Source organism: Marmota monax, unplaced genomic scaffold (assembly GCF_021218885.2).
Source record: "Marmota monax isolate L192 unplaced genomic scaffold, Marmota_monax_Labrador192_F-V1.1 WCK01_AAM20220418_F8-fsc00002, whole genome shotgun sequence".
Taxonomy (NCBI): Eukaryota; Metazoa; Chordata; class Mammalia; order Rodentia; family Sciuridae; genus Marmota; species Marmota monax.
Window position 1 is genome coordinate 35,226,947 of NW_026693571.1, and position 14,550 is coordinate 35,241,496.

Consider the following 14,550-nt stretch of genomic DNA (forward strand, 5'->3'; position numbering starts at 1 on the left):
AACAATATCTTAATGCAAACCTCAGTAGTCCCTTCCAACTTATGTCAATAAAAATATTTGATTAATTTTTGATAGCACTGAATGGATGAATTCACTTTCTAAAAAGATAGAAAATAGATTACATAACAAATGATGCAATTTTAATTTAAAACACTAAATAACGAAGAAAGAAATAAAATAGTTCTTTACCAAATCTTACAAAATATGGAAGTTGCAATCACCATAAATTACGACATTGTTGGACAAAGATTAATTGAAGAAGTGACTGTTTAGAGCCTCACTTATTCTCAAAATCAGAATGAGCCTGATTTTTTTCATGACATCTAAAGGATCTTGAGATTCACTAGGGAAAAACACTATTTTAAAAATTCACCCTAATTTTTAAAAAGATTATCATTTATTGTAAGCAACCAATTCAAGATGGATTGATTTTGAAGCTGCAGGTAACAAATAATGTTATTAACATCTTTGCTTTAACATTGGGTATTCTTTGAATAGCATTAGCATATTTTCATTAGACCTGACACTAGACTTCTTGACTTTTGAATAAATCACCCAATGAACAGGACATAGAATAATAAAAAGGAAAAAAATAATGACAAGGAATAAAAAGAATTGCTTGATCAACCACTTGTCACTTGTGTTTTTCACAGATAGCATTAAGGTTTCCTAACTCATGACTTTTTTGTTTAATTATATTTTGGGCAAAATCTTAAGGACTCTTAGGAAAGATAAAGCTTTACCTTTCAAAGAAACCACTGCCATCTGCCACTGACCGAAAGAAGTTTGACCATGACTTTGCCATCTCCACTTCGTTTCACGGGGTGCATAATATTGTTCGGAACCGAAGCAGAATTCGCAAGGTGATCTGGTTGGTGGTGGTGTTGGGCTCCGTCTCACTAGTGGTGTGGCAGATCTACAGTCGCTTGATCAACTATTTCACATGGCCGACCACGACATCCATTGAGGTTCAATATGTGGAAAAAATTGAGTTCCCATCTGTGACATTCTGTAATTTGAACAGGTAAAAATTATTTTTTTAATAATAATTGGTCCTTATAATTTTGCTAATATAACTCTGACAGTTTTCTTATGCAGTATTCCCCATATGTAAATCCAAGGAAATTCTTTAACTATACATAAAAGCACGTGTTTAGGGAAGTAAAGAAACTTATTATCTTCTTTCACTTATTTTTCTTATTGCTTTCCTTCCTCCACAATTATATGCTAGTTTATGTAGCAAGCCTCATGGTTTAAAAGATGTAAAAGTCTTGATTCCTGCACTTAACAATTTTTGTCATAAAAAGGGGAATATGAGTCATCGTGATGCAAATAATGAACACACAGAGAACAGAGGGGCAGTTACTGCCTGGGGTATGGAAGTCTAGGTGTAAGGAGGACTAGAAGATGCTAGGTAGAGATGAGGAAGGACTGAGAGAGGTGACAGGCATGGAAATATGAAAAGTTCTCTTGTACATATGATGACATAGTCAATGTAGCAGACACAGGACCAGCTCCCGGGGAGTTGCACAGGGGCCTGAGCTTAGAAGAGCATTACCCTTGACTTTACACTCTGCTTTCTTTCTTGAGTCCTCCACTGTAGCTCACTGCAGAAAGCTACAGTTCATTGACTGCACCAAGTCTGCTGAGAAAAGGGAAGTTTCCCCTGTGAGGCCTGCAGCCCTGTAGCTGCCTGTGGTGAAACTTAAAAGATTACAAATAGGATTTTTGCCTGGGTAGGCAGAGGAGCTCCTTAAGAACCCCGACTTATCAGCTGTTTGACCATGAAGAAGTCCCTTAATCTTCTTAGCTTCAGTTTTTTCAGTGTGTCAAGTTACAAATCATCTGCTTTACATACTTGCCATTATAGCAGAGGAGGTGATATGTACTTCATATTGTTTTATTTTGGGGGATAATTCCAGGAGAGGTGCTCAATTTTCTAGTATGTGATACAGCATGATTGTGTGACTTAGTAGCTTGAGAACTTAAGGTATATCAAAGGTAGATCAATCCTCTCCCAAGAAAAAGACTTTCAGTACTCACCACCTGTTTTAAATGTGCTCTAACAAAGTTTGTTTGCAGCAACCCTTGTTTGAAAGCAAACGTAGATATCACTTCCAGAAGTACTATGTGAGGGTTCCAGATTCTCTCTAGGGAAACAACCATGACCGACTAGTGAAAACTACTTTTAAAAGCAACATTTAAAGTATTTGGAAATATTTATTCAGGAACATATGCTATCTCGGTAAAAACAGGATCTTCAGAACTGGAACCACACACCTGTTTTCTTCTCCCTTTTTATCTCAAAATGACAGAAAATATACTCCAGCTGGGTTTCACTGAGAAGACAGGGCCTCAGTTCCCCTCAGCTCCTAGCCACAGGCCACAGTGTGCCCCCCGGGAGGTTCAGGCTGCCAATATGACTCATCCAATTCAGCTTTGTAGAGAGTAAATTCCCAATTGCAACAACTTACACTCTTCCTCTGTGTGATTCCCATATACACAGTGAGATTATATGAGGAAGAGTAGGAGAATACTCTCCCTCACTCTCACCTAAACCTGCTTTTGTGGAGGTCAGAAGAGGAGAGGCAAGGTCAGAAGACCACAAGTCACTACCCAACACAGAACTTCTAAATATTTTTCCTGGAAGGAGAAGCAGGCCAAAGGTAGAGAGAACTTCAAAGCTCTCCCTAAGGGAACGGATTTTGTAATTGAGTTTGATGAGGTTCAAGTCTAAGGGCACACTTAAAAACCAGTATAGCCAGGAGTGCTAGGGCTTACTTGAAACCCCAGCAACCAAGAAGACTGAGGCAGGAGGATCGCAAGTTCGAGGGCAGCCTCTGCAAATTAGGGAGACCCTGGCTCAAAATAAAAAGGGTTAGTGATGGAGCTCCTTGGTAACACACCTCTGGGTTCAATCTCCAGTGTGGCAAAAATAAATAAATATTAAAAACAATATATATTTTGGTGGTAAGAAATTAAGAGGAACCTGATAGCTTCATGAGAGCAACAAGCTAAATCATAATGTATCAGTGATAATCTAGGAAAGAAGAGCCCATCTAAAGTCAGAATAACTCTCAAAGCCTGGTCCCAAAAAGTACCCCTGCAAATTTAATCAGATCAGATTCTGGAGAAATTTATGCCCAGAGTATTGGTAAAAACAGCAAAGCTTGAAACGAGTAGATCCTAACAACTACTTGGGCACCCAACAGAGGCAGATAGCTACACAGGTAAATTAGGAACACAGATTAAAATAAACCCTAGAACAAGAGGGTTTATTTTTCACTATAAGCACCAAAGGCTATTCAATAGATTATTTTCTAATCCTATCCTCCCCTACATGACAAAATCATTTTAATAGTCATGCAAACAAGTGATGACAATGTTCTATATACCTTTATTGCAATAAAAATTTTTAAATGAAAATAAATAATATAAAACAAAAATAAGGGAAACAATGCACTAATACTTTCTAACAATCCTCCTGCCTTAGCTCCTGAATCACTAAGATTATAATCATGTGCTACTGTGCCAAAGCCAGTAACAGTTTATTAATGAATACTACTTTAATTTTGAAATGTTTCCTTCATGTAAAGCAGTGCCTATTAAAATAGGAAAACAAACTCATAAAGATGCATTTGTCAAACATTCATTAAAATCATACTTCACAATAAATTCCAGAAGTTGAAATATCCCATGCCCTTTCAAATACCTCTGTGTCAAAAATTTCCACTAAAATATCTTTGCCACAAAATTCACAATAAATTTCCATTATATTTAGTTAAAATTTCTGAAATATATTTTCTTCTATTAAAATAAGAGAAAAAGGCAGATGGAGTGACTTCTGGTATAAATTAATCCATTGTTTTAGAACAAATAACTTCTGTCACTGTATTTTTACAATCTGTGGGCTATTTTCGTCGGTTCAAATCTGTGTGAATGAAAAAATGTGTGGGTATGCATATTAAAGGAGTTTTAACAAAAGTAAAATCATACCTCTGATACAAATATAAAATAAATGTGTCAAAGATTTTGTCAGTTAATGAAAGAATTGATAAGATGCTGAAATTGGTTCAAAAAGGAATCTAAAGAACAGATATTCTTCCCTATTTTTCACTCCACAAAATTTTCTGTAAAATATAAATTTCTTGTTAATACATGATACACCTGAACCTGGTTTGGCAGGGCTCAATGAAAGTCTGAGTCAGGCATCAATTTTCATATCAGATGAAATTTTGCTTTTGGAACATATAATTTGGGGAAGTGCATTTAGAACCATTAGTTTACATAAGAAGAACAAATCTAGTCTAGTTATTAGTTCACCATTATTAATATAATAGAAATATTTTTAAAGGACATTTTTTAAATGACATCTCTTTCAACAGTTTTACCTATTGCACTTACACCTCCCACAAATGTGGTAATTCCCTCATTTCTCTGCATAATGGTTTTGACAAGAATCTATTGAACTTGATGCGAGGGAGGACTGCCTCTTAGCCTATGCAAGATTCCAAAGTTGCAGAGCTTTGGAACAGATCCCTGGCACCCTGTCAGTCATTCAGAGTTAGGAACTTGAAGTATCTTAGTGGCCCATCCCTCAATACAGAGTTAGCCCTGCACTTTTCTTTCAAATCTATTGCTAATCTAAACTTGATTCCTGAAAAGATCCCCAGAAATACTTTCAACCATGAAAAGTAAGATTACTAACTATGCTAAGTTAGAAAAAATTCCACCATGATATAGGCTACTGAGGAAGGCAGAGGAGGTTATTTACAGTTTTTTAAGATGTGGACTGGCTTTATGAGAACCAGAGCTGGTTATATAAGGCACAAATTAGGTGCTTATCATGAAAATAGCTTCTAATCTCTGAAATATAATGTTGGTGTAGGGTTTTGTTTTCTTCTCTCTCTTTTTCTTTTTTCTGTTTTGTGGATACCCTCTCTTGACCAGGAAAGAATTAATCGTGGCTTATATTAGAAAGAAAACTTATGTATGTACAAAAGATAATATAAAGGAAAATGAAAATAAAATATAAGATATAACCATAATGAGATATCAACTCATTCTAGCAAGAACTGATACTAACAAAAATACAAAAGATGATACATACTGGTGAGGATATGGAGAAAAAGGAATCCTTGTCCACTATCGGTGGGAATATGAATTAATACAGCCATATGGAAAGCAGTGTGGAAGTTCTTCAATATATTGAAAACAGATCTACCATCTGATCCAGCAATCCAACTACTGGGTATTTTCCCTAGTGAAATGAAATCAGTATGTTGAAGAGATATAAAAAATCCTCAAGTTTATTGTAGCATTACTCACTATGGCCAAGAGATGGGAATGACTTACATGCCCATCAGTTGATGAAAGGATAAGTCAAATGTGAGGCATGGACACCATGAAATGCTCAGCCACAAAAAGAATGAAGTTCTGGCATGTGATACAGTGTGGACTTAAACAGAAATCATGTTAAGTGAAATAAGCCAGGCACAGAAAGAAAACTATCCCATGATCTTACTTACATGGAGAATTTTTTAAAGTGATCTCATGAAGATTGAGAGTAGTTACCAGATTCTGGGGAGAGCATGGGGGAGGGAGGGATGAGGAATGGTTGACCAGTGGGTACTAAGTTACGCTTAGGAAGAAGTTATGGTGTGCTGTTGCACCAGAAGGTGACTGTAGATAACAATAATGTAGTATTTGAAAATGAGAGAAGAAAGGTTTTGAATGTTTTCTCCATAAAGAAGTAACAAATGTTTGAGGAGATAGTTATTTTTAACCTGATTTAAACATTACAGAAATATACAAGTGTTGAAACATCATGTTACTCCATTAAAATGTATAATTTTCATGTACCAGTTGAAAATACATGTAATATTACTTTAAAAAAAGAAAGCAAAAAAAAAAAAAAAAAAAACTAGTGTAGAAAATAAAGGAGATCCTTGAATGACACACAACTTGACCCTGTAAACTTGCTAGGAGTGGACAACATATTCTGTTCTAGGCTTTTTATCAGTTGGAAGAGACAAAAATCTGTTCAAGGTCAAAATATATAATATCCATAAAATTCTCAATTATATTTTGAAAGAAACATAAGGCATGCAAATAAAGAACTCTTTGTAACTATAAGGCAGAATTTGCTTAGCAAAACTAGAGTATTTTAAGGTAATATGGTGGTTGGATTAAGTAGATCATTTCTGCTTTGATTGCCAAGAGGACACTTTGACAATAATGAGACATTTATTTAATAAATATTTACCTAACATTTATTATATTCCAGGCACCTGTCTAAAGGCTTTAAGAAAAATAATTAATTTATAACGCATTGAGGTAGGTTATATTAACATGTATCAATTTTACAGTTGAGAAAATGAAGTGGTAAAAAATGAAGAAATTTGCTAAGTGATACCATTAAGTAGCAGTAACAACCAGAACTCAAAGAAGAAACAGCACTGCCAGGAGTGACATATAATAAAGAATTTACAATGGGGGTTAAGCCCTACACAGTTGCAGGCCTGGTTAAGTAGCCTTTGTAAATCTGTTGCTCCCGTTTCTGGTGCTGGGCCTGCTCTGGGCAGAAAGAAAAATGGATGTGAAATGGAGAAAATAAAGAGTAAATGGAATTATGTGCCTATTGTTCACCACCGCCAATCTTCATGGCCTGAGTGACTCAAGAGAAGTTGGCACCTTGATCAAGCTGCACTGTCTCACCTGACTCAGCATTTGATGTGGTTGAAGGGGAGCATACAGGACTGGAAGAATTGCCATCTGGCTGCTGCTCCATTCCAGCAAGTTGAGTTGGTAGCTAAGCTATCATGTTTTGGGGTTCCTGCCCTATAATTCACTTCAGAATGTAGCCACACACATACAAGGAAGGGAATGCTCAAAGATATAGTGACAGCTCAGCTAAGCAGATGTAGAACTAAGATATGAATATAGCAGAGCTGGGATTTGAGCCCAAGAAATATGGCTTCTGAATATTTGTTCTACTTTCTCAACTCTGCCTTTTAAGGAAGAAAGAATTAGGTCTAAGATCCATTAGGATTCATTCAGAAAAAGGTGTGAGAGGTATTTCAGGGGATTAAAATTATATACTTAAATATAAGATAACTTGTACAGTGTGTTAAAGAACAATTGACCTGAATATCTTGCAAAAGTGAAAGAATGTAGAAGATATGAAGAAATTAATAGAGTCCAGATGTTTTGTTTCTGTCTTCTAGATTGTTCCAAGTCTTTATTTTTCTAATGGTTGCCTTATTCCTACTAATAGGTTCCAAACAGCTGCTGTAGCCAAATTTGGAATCATTGTTTTCTTATGGCATACTGTATCCAAAGTTCTCCATCATCAGGAAATCGGTGCCAATTCTACTGGTTTTAAAGAGGCTATTGATTTTATTGAGAGTCACCAAAACTTCAGTGTCACAGATTTTATCAAGAATAATGGTTTTTATCTCAACAATAGCACTTTGCTGGCATGTGAATTTTTTGGAATACCATGTGGCCCAAAGGTAATGATTTGATAGTTTATCATATGATGAATATAATAAGCTGCTTTTTGGTACTGTTTTACATTGAGATAAAGTTTACTTGCTCATAACACATGTAATTCTGTTATCATCTATGAAATTAATCCACATTTAAGATAAAAAGTAGAATATCTGGAGTCCGCTAATAAAGAGATTTGAAGGCAACTTGGTCCCATATTTTTACTCCACAGCCAATTCTGAAGTCTGTGTTAAAGGAGTCTAAGTAAACTTCACAAATTCATAGTTCTGGGGTACAATTCCTTAACCTTTTGGTAGCATATAGTAGACAAATAGAAATGCCTGAGAGATGGCTGTCAGAGATGAAGAAATTGACAAGATATATCCTATATTCTTCTTAAGGAGGTTTTTCTATCTTGCTTTTTACTTACCAATATATTTCAACTCACCACCAGGAAATTTTGTACCAGAAATGAGTTTTTCAGTGGCATATTACAGAAACCCAATTCTGGTAAGCTGAAAAGTACAAGGAATAAACTGGTTTAATTGGGTACTCCTAGAGGAGGAAATAGGTTCAAAAATGGTACATAAAGGGACTACAAGGTTATCCTGTACTTTCTATCATTGTTTCTGTCTCCTAACACAGGTTGGCTTCTTTCTGTATGAGTTCTCCCTCCATAGAGCAAAAATGGCTAAAGGGAACCCTTGACTTTCATTATGATAGGCTAGAGCTCCAGTTTTCAATGCAGTAATCCTATGGAAGATTGATTAGCTCTTATAAGGACACATGAATTCATGAACCAATCACCAAAGCCACAGGGTCAGGGTCAGGTACTGAGATCAGCTCAGCTTATATCACATGCATGCCTCTGGGGTGGCTGGAGGAGGTCAAGGGGTAGATAATGTGATCGACACCTCCCCCATAAACATATGAATGAAGGACAGGTGATTCCTCAAGTGTGGATTATGGAAGCTGTTCTTCACCAGCAAAAGCATGTTTCCAGAAGCCTTGGTAATAAGGTAGGTAATAAAAAGAAGTAATTTCTTAGTAATTTCATAAAAACATGTTAATTTTATGTGAAAATGTCTCATTTAAGGAATAACATGCAAATTCACAAGTATATATTAAAGAGAAATAAAAATTATTAATGAATACACACATAAGTCACCAGAACATTCTATCTAGTATTTCTGTATTGTTTAGACATCATGATTAAAAAAAAAAAAAAAAAAGGTATGGCAATTTAAACCTTAGGAGTGATGAAAATACCCAACTGATTGTGTTTTATTTGGTTCATTTTTATATTGGAGGACTTTAAACATGTATTCACTGAATATGGAAATTGCTTTACTTTTAACCATGGTGAAAATATCCAAGGATGGAAAAAAGTGAGTGTCTCTGGAAGAGGCTTAAGCCTGCTCTTCGATGTCAATCAGGTATTGAATTTTCTTCAATCTAGCCAGGATTCCAAACAAATAGGGGACACATGTTTTTTTTTTTTTTTTTTTTTTAATATTTTACCCTGTCAAATATCTCTTAACAGTTGGACATTATTTCTGTTTTTATCAGTTCAGCCTAGTGTCCTCTGAGTTCTATGTAATAATTGACTTAGAGATTAAAACGTCCTAATTTTGAGGTAGAATCTCAAGAGTTTTAGTTGTCCTACTTATCTCTGTTAATGTAACTCCAAGAATTCTTCTTGCCACAAAATAAGGAAACCAGAGATTTCTAAGTTGCAAAGTATAGAGTTAATTTAAGATGACTCTATGCATTTAAGAAATAATTTTGGTTAAGATTTTCATGAAGTATATTTTAGAGAGGAACCATATATTCACATTTGATAAATCATAGAATCTGAATCTGGAAAAATTGATGAGAAAATAATTGCTATACATATATTATAGACTGGACTTTGCTCAAGTCTAGTTTGGGAAAGTTATAGTTGGACTAAGACATTTTATGAATCTAGACCTCAGAGGCAGGTGTTGAGACTCCTGAGAAATGCAATGGTGATGTCTTCAAGAGTGCCTGGTATAGCTCCAGTTCATGGTTGATTCTCATTTTGTGTCTTGCGAACCTCTTCCACTATTACACATGTAGAGGTTTTCTACTCTGTAGATTTATAAACGAGGATTATAAAATACTTATAGGTTAGAAATTCAGAATTATGCAATCAATTAATGGCAAAGATGACAAATAAGCCTGGTCTCTTGAATCCCACCAAATTATATAATCTCCTAATTGACATAAAGGAAGTCATTGGCTATTTTGTTTATGTATGTATGTATGTATTTACTTTTGGTATGGGGAATTGAATCCAGGGGTGTGTAAACACTGATCAACATCCCTAGACCTTTTTATTTTTTTAATTTTATTTTGAGACAGGGTTTCCCTTAATTGCTTAGGTATTCACTGAGTTTCTGTGGCTGGCTTTGAACTTTTTGCCTCAGCCTCCATTGGCTACTTTTAAGGAATTTCTGTTAAGATACTTGTACTCACCTTTTGTATCCAATTAAAGATATTTTTATTTATGTCCAAATACAACACTGCACACTACAATGCCCCTTCCTATACATATATTTCATATATATATATATATATATATATATATATTTGATCAATATTTTCATGTCATTCAAATATTAGCCCTGTGGTCAGTTCAAATATTAATTACAAATTTTACAACCTAAATTTCTTACATAATTTCATAATCCAAATAAAATATACATCTTCAATGCAATGCTGCATAAGTAATCAATCAGCATTGAGATATTTTTCCAGACTTGCCACTTAACTGCTTTTTAGAGGGTTATAACAGCCCCAGGAGATACAGCATTCTGTGTTGTAAATAAAATATTAAGCCTGTTTATTAAAGTAATTGCATAAGCAGTTATTCCCACTGAAAAAAAAATCATCTTATCCTCAACTTTATTCTTGGTACTACGTACAGCCTAAAAGTACAACTAATGACAAAGTCACTGAAAATATCATCTTAAATTTCTTTATGGGGCCGAAATTTTATATCAAAATAACACTAGTGTTACAGAATCAGGGTCAACCTTCACTAACATGGGAAAAATAAATTTGAATTTTGAATAAGGACAGGGATTTTAATACCAAAACAAGTGACAAAAGATTCTCTAAAACACATGAATCAAAGAGAACAGCCAGAGAAAGCAATGAAATGGCAGTTGGGGAGGAGAGGAGCAGAGGAAATCAGATTATTAGCCATGACCAGGGTCCCAGCTTCCATGTAGGGTGAAAAGTAGAAAAATGCAGAGGTCGAGAGTTGTGATTCAAACATGGAAAGTATGTCATAGCCATTTAATTTTCATACCTTTTATATAAAAGATTGAATTGGAATATGAAACAATTGATTTTACGTAAGTCCAATACCATCATGAGATTTGATGAAACTCAAGCTGTGTAGAACTGATTTAATTAGTCTGCAATTTGAGGAAACCTGCATTTTCATTTCAGGAGGAGTTTACTGACTCCCCAGGCCTGGGTTTTGCTGATGCTGGGATCATCTTTGTTATTCACTCACCCAAGAAGGAGCCACAGTTTGTTGGCCTAGGGTTGTACTCTCCCGTGGGAATGCACACCCGGGTAACAATCCGCCAGCTGAAGGTAAAGATGGGATGGAGAATGAATTAATTTTGTAAAGAGTACTTTTTCACTAGAAATCCTTTTCTTTATGCTTTTACACCATGGTGGGAAATTCCAAAGTTTTAATTAAGTTCTTTTCCTCTATCTGGAGACAAATATACAGTAAAAGCAATGAATCTACCTATACAACATAGAGAAAGTTGGGAAGCCTATCCAAACCAAGGTGACTGAGCTTCATTAGAAATTAAGAATGAGGATAGTCAGGAACTGGTGGCACACACCTGTAATCCCAGCTGCTCTGGAGGCGAGTTCAAAGCCAGCCTCAGCAAAAGTGAAGTGCTAAGCCACTCAGTAAGACCCTGTCTCTAAATAAAATACAAAATAGTACTGGGCATGTGGCTTAGTGGTCAAGTGCCTCTGAGTTCAATCCCGGGATCCACCTACCCATGTTCCAAAAAAAAAAAAAAAAAAAAAAAATGAGGATAGGCCTAAGCTGCTTGAACTGTGTGTTCTCATTGGAACTATGTGGGAAGGAGAAAATAAAAGAGACAAGTTCAGGCAATCTTGGAGTTGGGGCTGGTCCTCCAGGTTTCCATTTTCCAGCCACTTACAGTCATTTATTTCCTTAATTATATTTATGAGTTTTTCATCTCTTCTCTTTTGCAGTTGAGGAGGGTAATACTTCCCTTTCATAAGTATATGAAGCTTAAGTGAAGTAACACAAAGAAAATACTAGCTTTATTGGCTGGCATATAATTGGTACTCAATAAAAGCTTTTTTGTTTGCGATTTTGGTTTTGTGGTTGGGCTTATCTATATGCTAATATAATATTTACATAAATGAGTTTTTTTTCCTTGTATGTGTCCTTTTTTGAATGATTAGTCTGCTGATATTATAGATTGGCATTTGAGAAAAATGTCAATGAAAGACCACTAAAAATCTTCAGGGACATTCAGGTTAATTGGGTAGAAAAAACAGGCAAATGTACTACATTTAAAAACATCATGGAGCTCTGAGAGAAAATTTTAAAAGTGTCTGGCCTGGTACCATGGTGCATGTCTGTAATCACAGAGGCTCTGGAGGTTGAGATAGGAGGACTGAAAGTTCAAAGCCAGCCTCCGCAAAATTGGAAGGACCTAAGCAATTTAGTACAATCCCATCTTAAAATAAAAAGGGCTGAGGATGTGGCTTGGTGTTTAAGAGCCCCTGGGTTCAGGTTCAATCCCTGGTACTACCCTGTCCCACCAAAAACAAAATTAGTGTCTGCTGTCTCTCTAATGGAAAATGGGTATAATGACTGAGGTAAATCTCCTGCTGCATCAGGTCTTAATTTTGATCTTAAGACAGTTCACCAAGAATACCCTTGGGGAGAATGCAAGCCTAACATCAAGCTCCAGAATTTTCGTCACTACAGCACTTATGGTTGTTTGAAGGAATGCAAAGCCCAGCTCATAGAAAAGCAATGCGGATGTTTGCCTTTCCTGCTTCCAGGTAAATAAACAGTGACCCTCCCACACTCAATTATATTTGCTTAATTTGATCCTTAGGAAATCAACATGTAATTAAATTGTTTTCCATTCTGGTGAAATTTTATTCTGGAGAATCATCCACTTGCCAAATGTAATCTCAACTGATAAATTTGAAATCCTGGAGTCATTGCAGAGATTTAGAGAAAAGAAAATTGTGTTATCAGGATGGGTCCTATATTCTTATTCCAAAGGTTAAAATTGGATGCTCTCAAATATTTAAAACAACCACATAAAGGTTTTCATAATTTGAAAGAAAAATAAACTCATGTATGTAGAGTTTTTGACCCTGGAGATTTCTTTGTGAGCGTGAAGGTAGCTTCAAACCTCCTTTGCATACAATTGGAGACATTTCCAGGATCAGGGATATGAGGCAGGCCTTGAAGAGGGCAGGAGAGCAGGATGGTTATGAATCAAATCCAATTGTGAGGCATCTCAGCCTCACAATTTCTGATCTAGGTGATCTTGACCAAGTCATGTAACCTCTCTATGCTTATAAAATGGGGAGAAGGTTTTTCCACCTTATAGGGTTGTCTCAAAGACGGAAAAAGCATGTAAGTGGTTTTAAAAGTGGCTGACACGGAATAGAATGGAGTCTAGATAAATGCTGGGCATTTTCATTCAGTTTTCTTCACCTTCCTCATGGAGATGGGGGCTGGAGTGGGGCAAAACCTGTTTGGCTATACCAGTTTGCCATTATGCACTCTTTGCTTCCTCTCCCTCTCTCCCCCTCTCTTCTTCTCACACACATACACAAAGACTTATAATAATGCTGCCTCTTATAACACGACTATGTAACTGGCAAACTTTTCCAGGGAGTTCAAATCATCATTTCCTTCCTTCTTTCTAGAATCTAGATGACTTATCTCTGAACACCACCCACATCCCCTGCTCCTCCAAAAAAACTGACACTTTATAAAACTTCTGTCTCTGGCTCTGATATGCCGTTCCCAATTATATTGGAAACATTAGTGGAGATAAGTCTGAATTGGTTCATGCTGCATGATGTTTATATTTTGCTGAGAGCCACAGCCGAGTCGGAATGGCCCCTGGCATTTTGCCAATAGTATTGATTGACAGGCGAGGCGTTACTATCTGCCTCGGCCGCTATTTTGCAGTTCTCACGATACTTTGGAGTTCTCCTGGGGATTCCCGGAGAATTCCCAATATTTTAAAATTTATTATGTTTTACAAAATACAAACTGAATAATTAATAAGAATCAGCAACTAGGAAAGATGCTGCATAAAATACAGAGCATGGCATCTGTGTGAACCTCAGGATGCATGAAGTGTTTACAGGACTATCATGTGATTTGGTTAAATCCTCACATATCCCTCCCTATGCTTACAGAAGAGAAAACTGAGACTTATAAAGTGAATTAGCTAAAGTAACACCATTAATAATTTGAAGAAGCGCAACCCCAAATCAGACAGGTAGAAAATCTGAAATTATGTATCTTTTATACTGCTGCCTCTAATATATACATCTCAGTATTCCATTGTAAGGTGGGAAACTGATTAGCTTATAGTATTATATTGGTTTTATTTATTTGTTTATTTATTTATTTCTTGGGTACCAAGAATTAAACTCAGGGGGACATCAACCAATGAGCCACCTCCCCAGCCCTATTTTGTATTTTATTAGAGACAAGTTCTCACTGAGTTGCTTAGTGCCTTACTTTTGCTGAGGCTGGCTTTGAATTTGTGATCCTACTGTCTCCCTCCTGAGCCACTAGGATTACCAGCATGCACCACCTTGCTTGGCTTGTTATATTTAAATATGACTGAGAAACGCAAGTTTTGTGACATTTGGCTGTTCCAGATTCCCTGAGATATGAATTGTTTCCAAAATTCCATTGTCTCTTATCATGGAAGAAATATTATTGTGAAAATTAAGGAACAATCTGGAAAAATCAGGTTTTTT

At 36.0% G+C, this 14,550-nt stretch overlaps 1 protein-coding gene across 8 annotated transcripts in view; it reads left to right on the top strand.

Annotated features, from left to right (window-relative positions):
* The window catches only part of Asic5 (acid sensing ion channel subunit family member 5), a 38,102-nt gene that overhangs the window by 14,110 nt on the left and 9,442 nt on the right, over window positions 1-14,550 (top strand). For 7 of the 8 annotated variants that reach the window (XM_046459213.1, XM_046459212.1, XM_046459216.2 and 4 more), the window contains 5 exons: window positions 718-1,024; window positions 7,277-7,514; window positions 8,802-8,927; window positions 10,972-11,121; window positions 12,444-12,591. In XM_046459213.1, the coding sequence (XP_046315169.1) occupies window positions 718-1,024; window positions 7,277-7,514; window positions 8,802-8,927; window positions 10,972-11,121; window positions 12,444-12,591 (969 nt within the window). The remainder of the gene's footprint in view (window positions 1-717; window positions 1,025-7,276; window positions 7,515-8,801; window positions 8,928-10,971; window positions 11,122-12,443; window positions 12,592-14,550) is intronic. The other variant, XM_046459219.2, reaches the window with a different exon arrangement.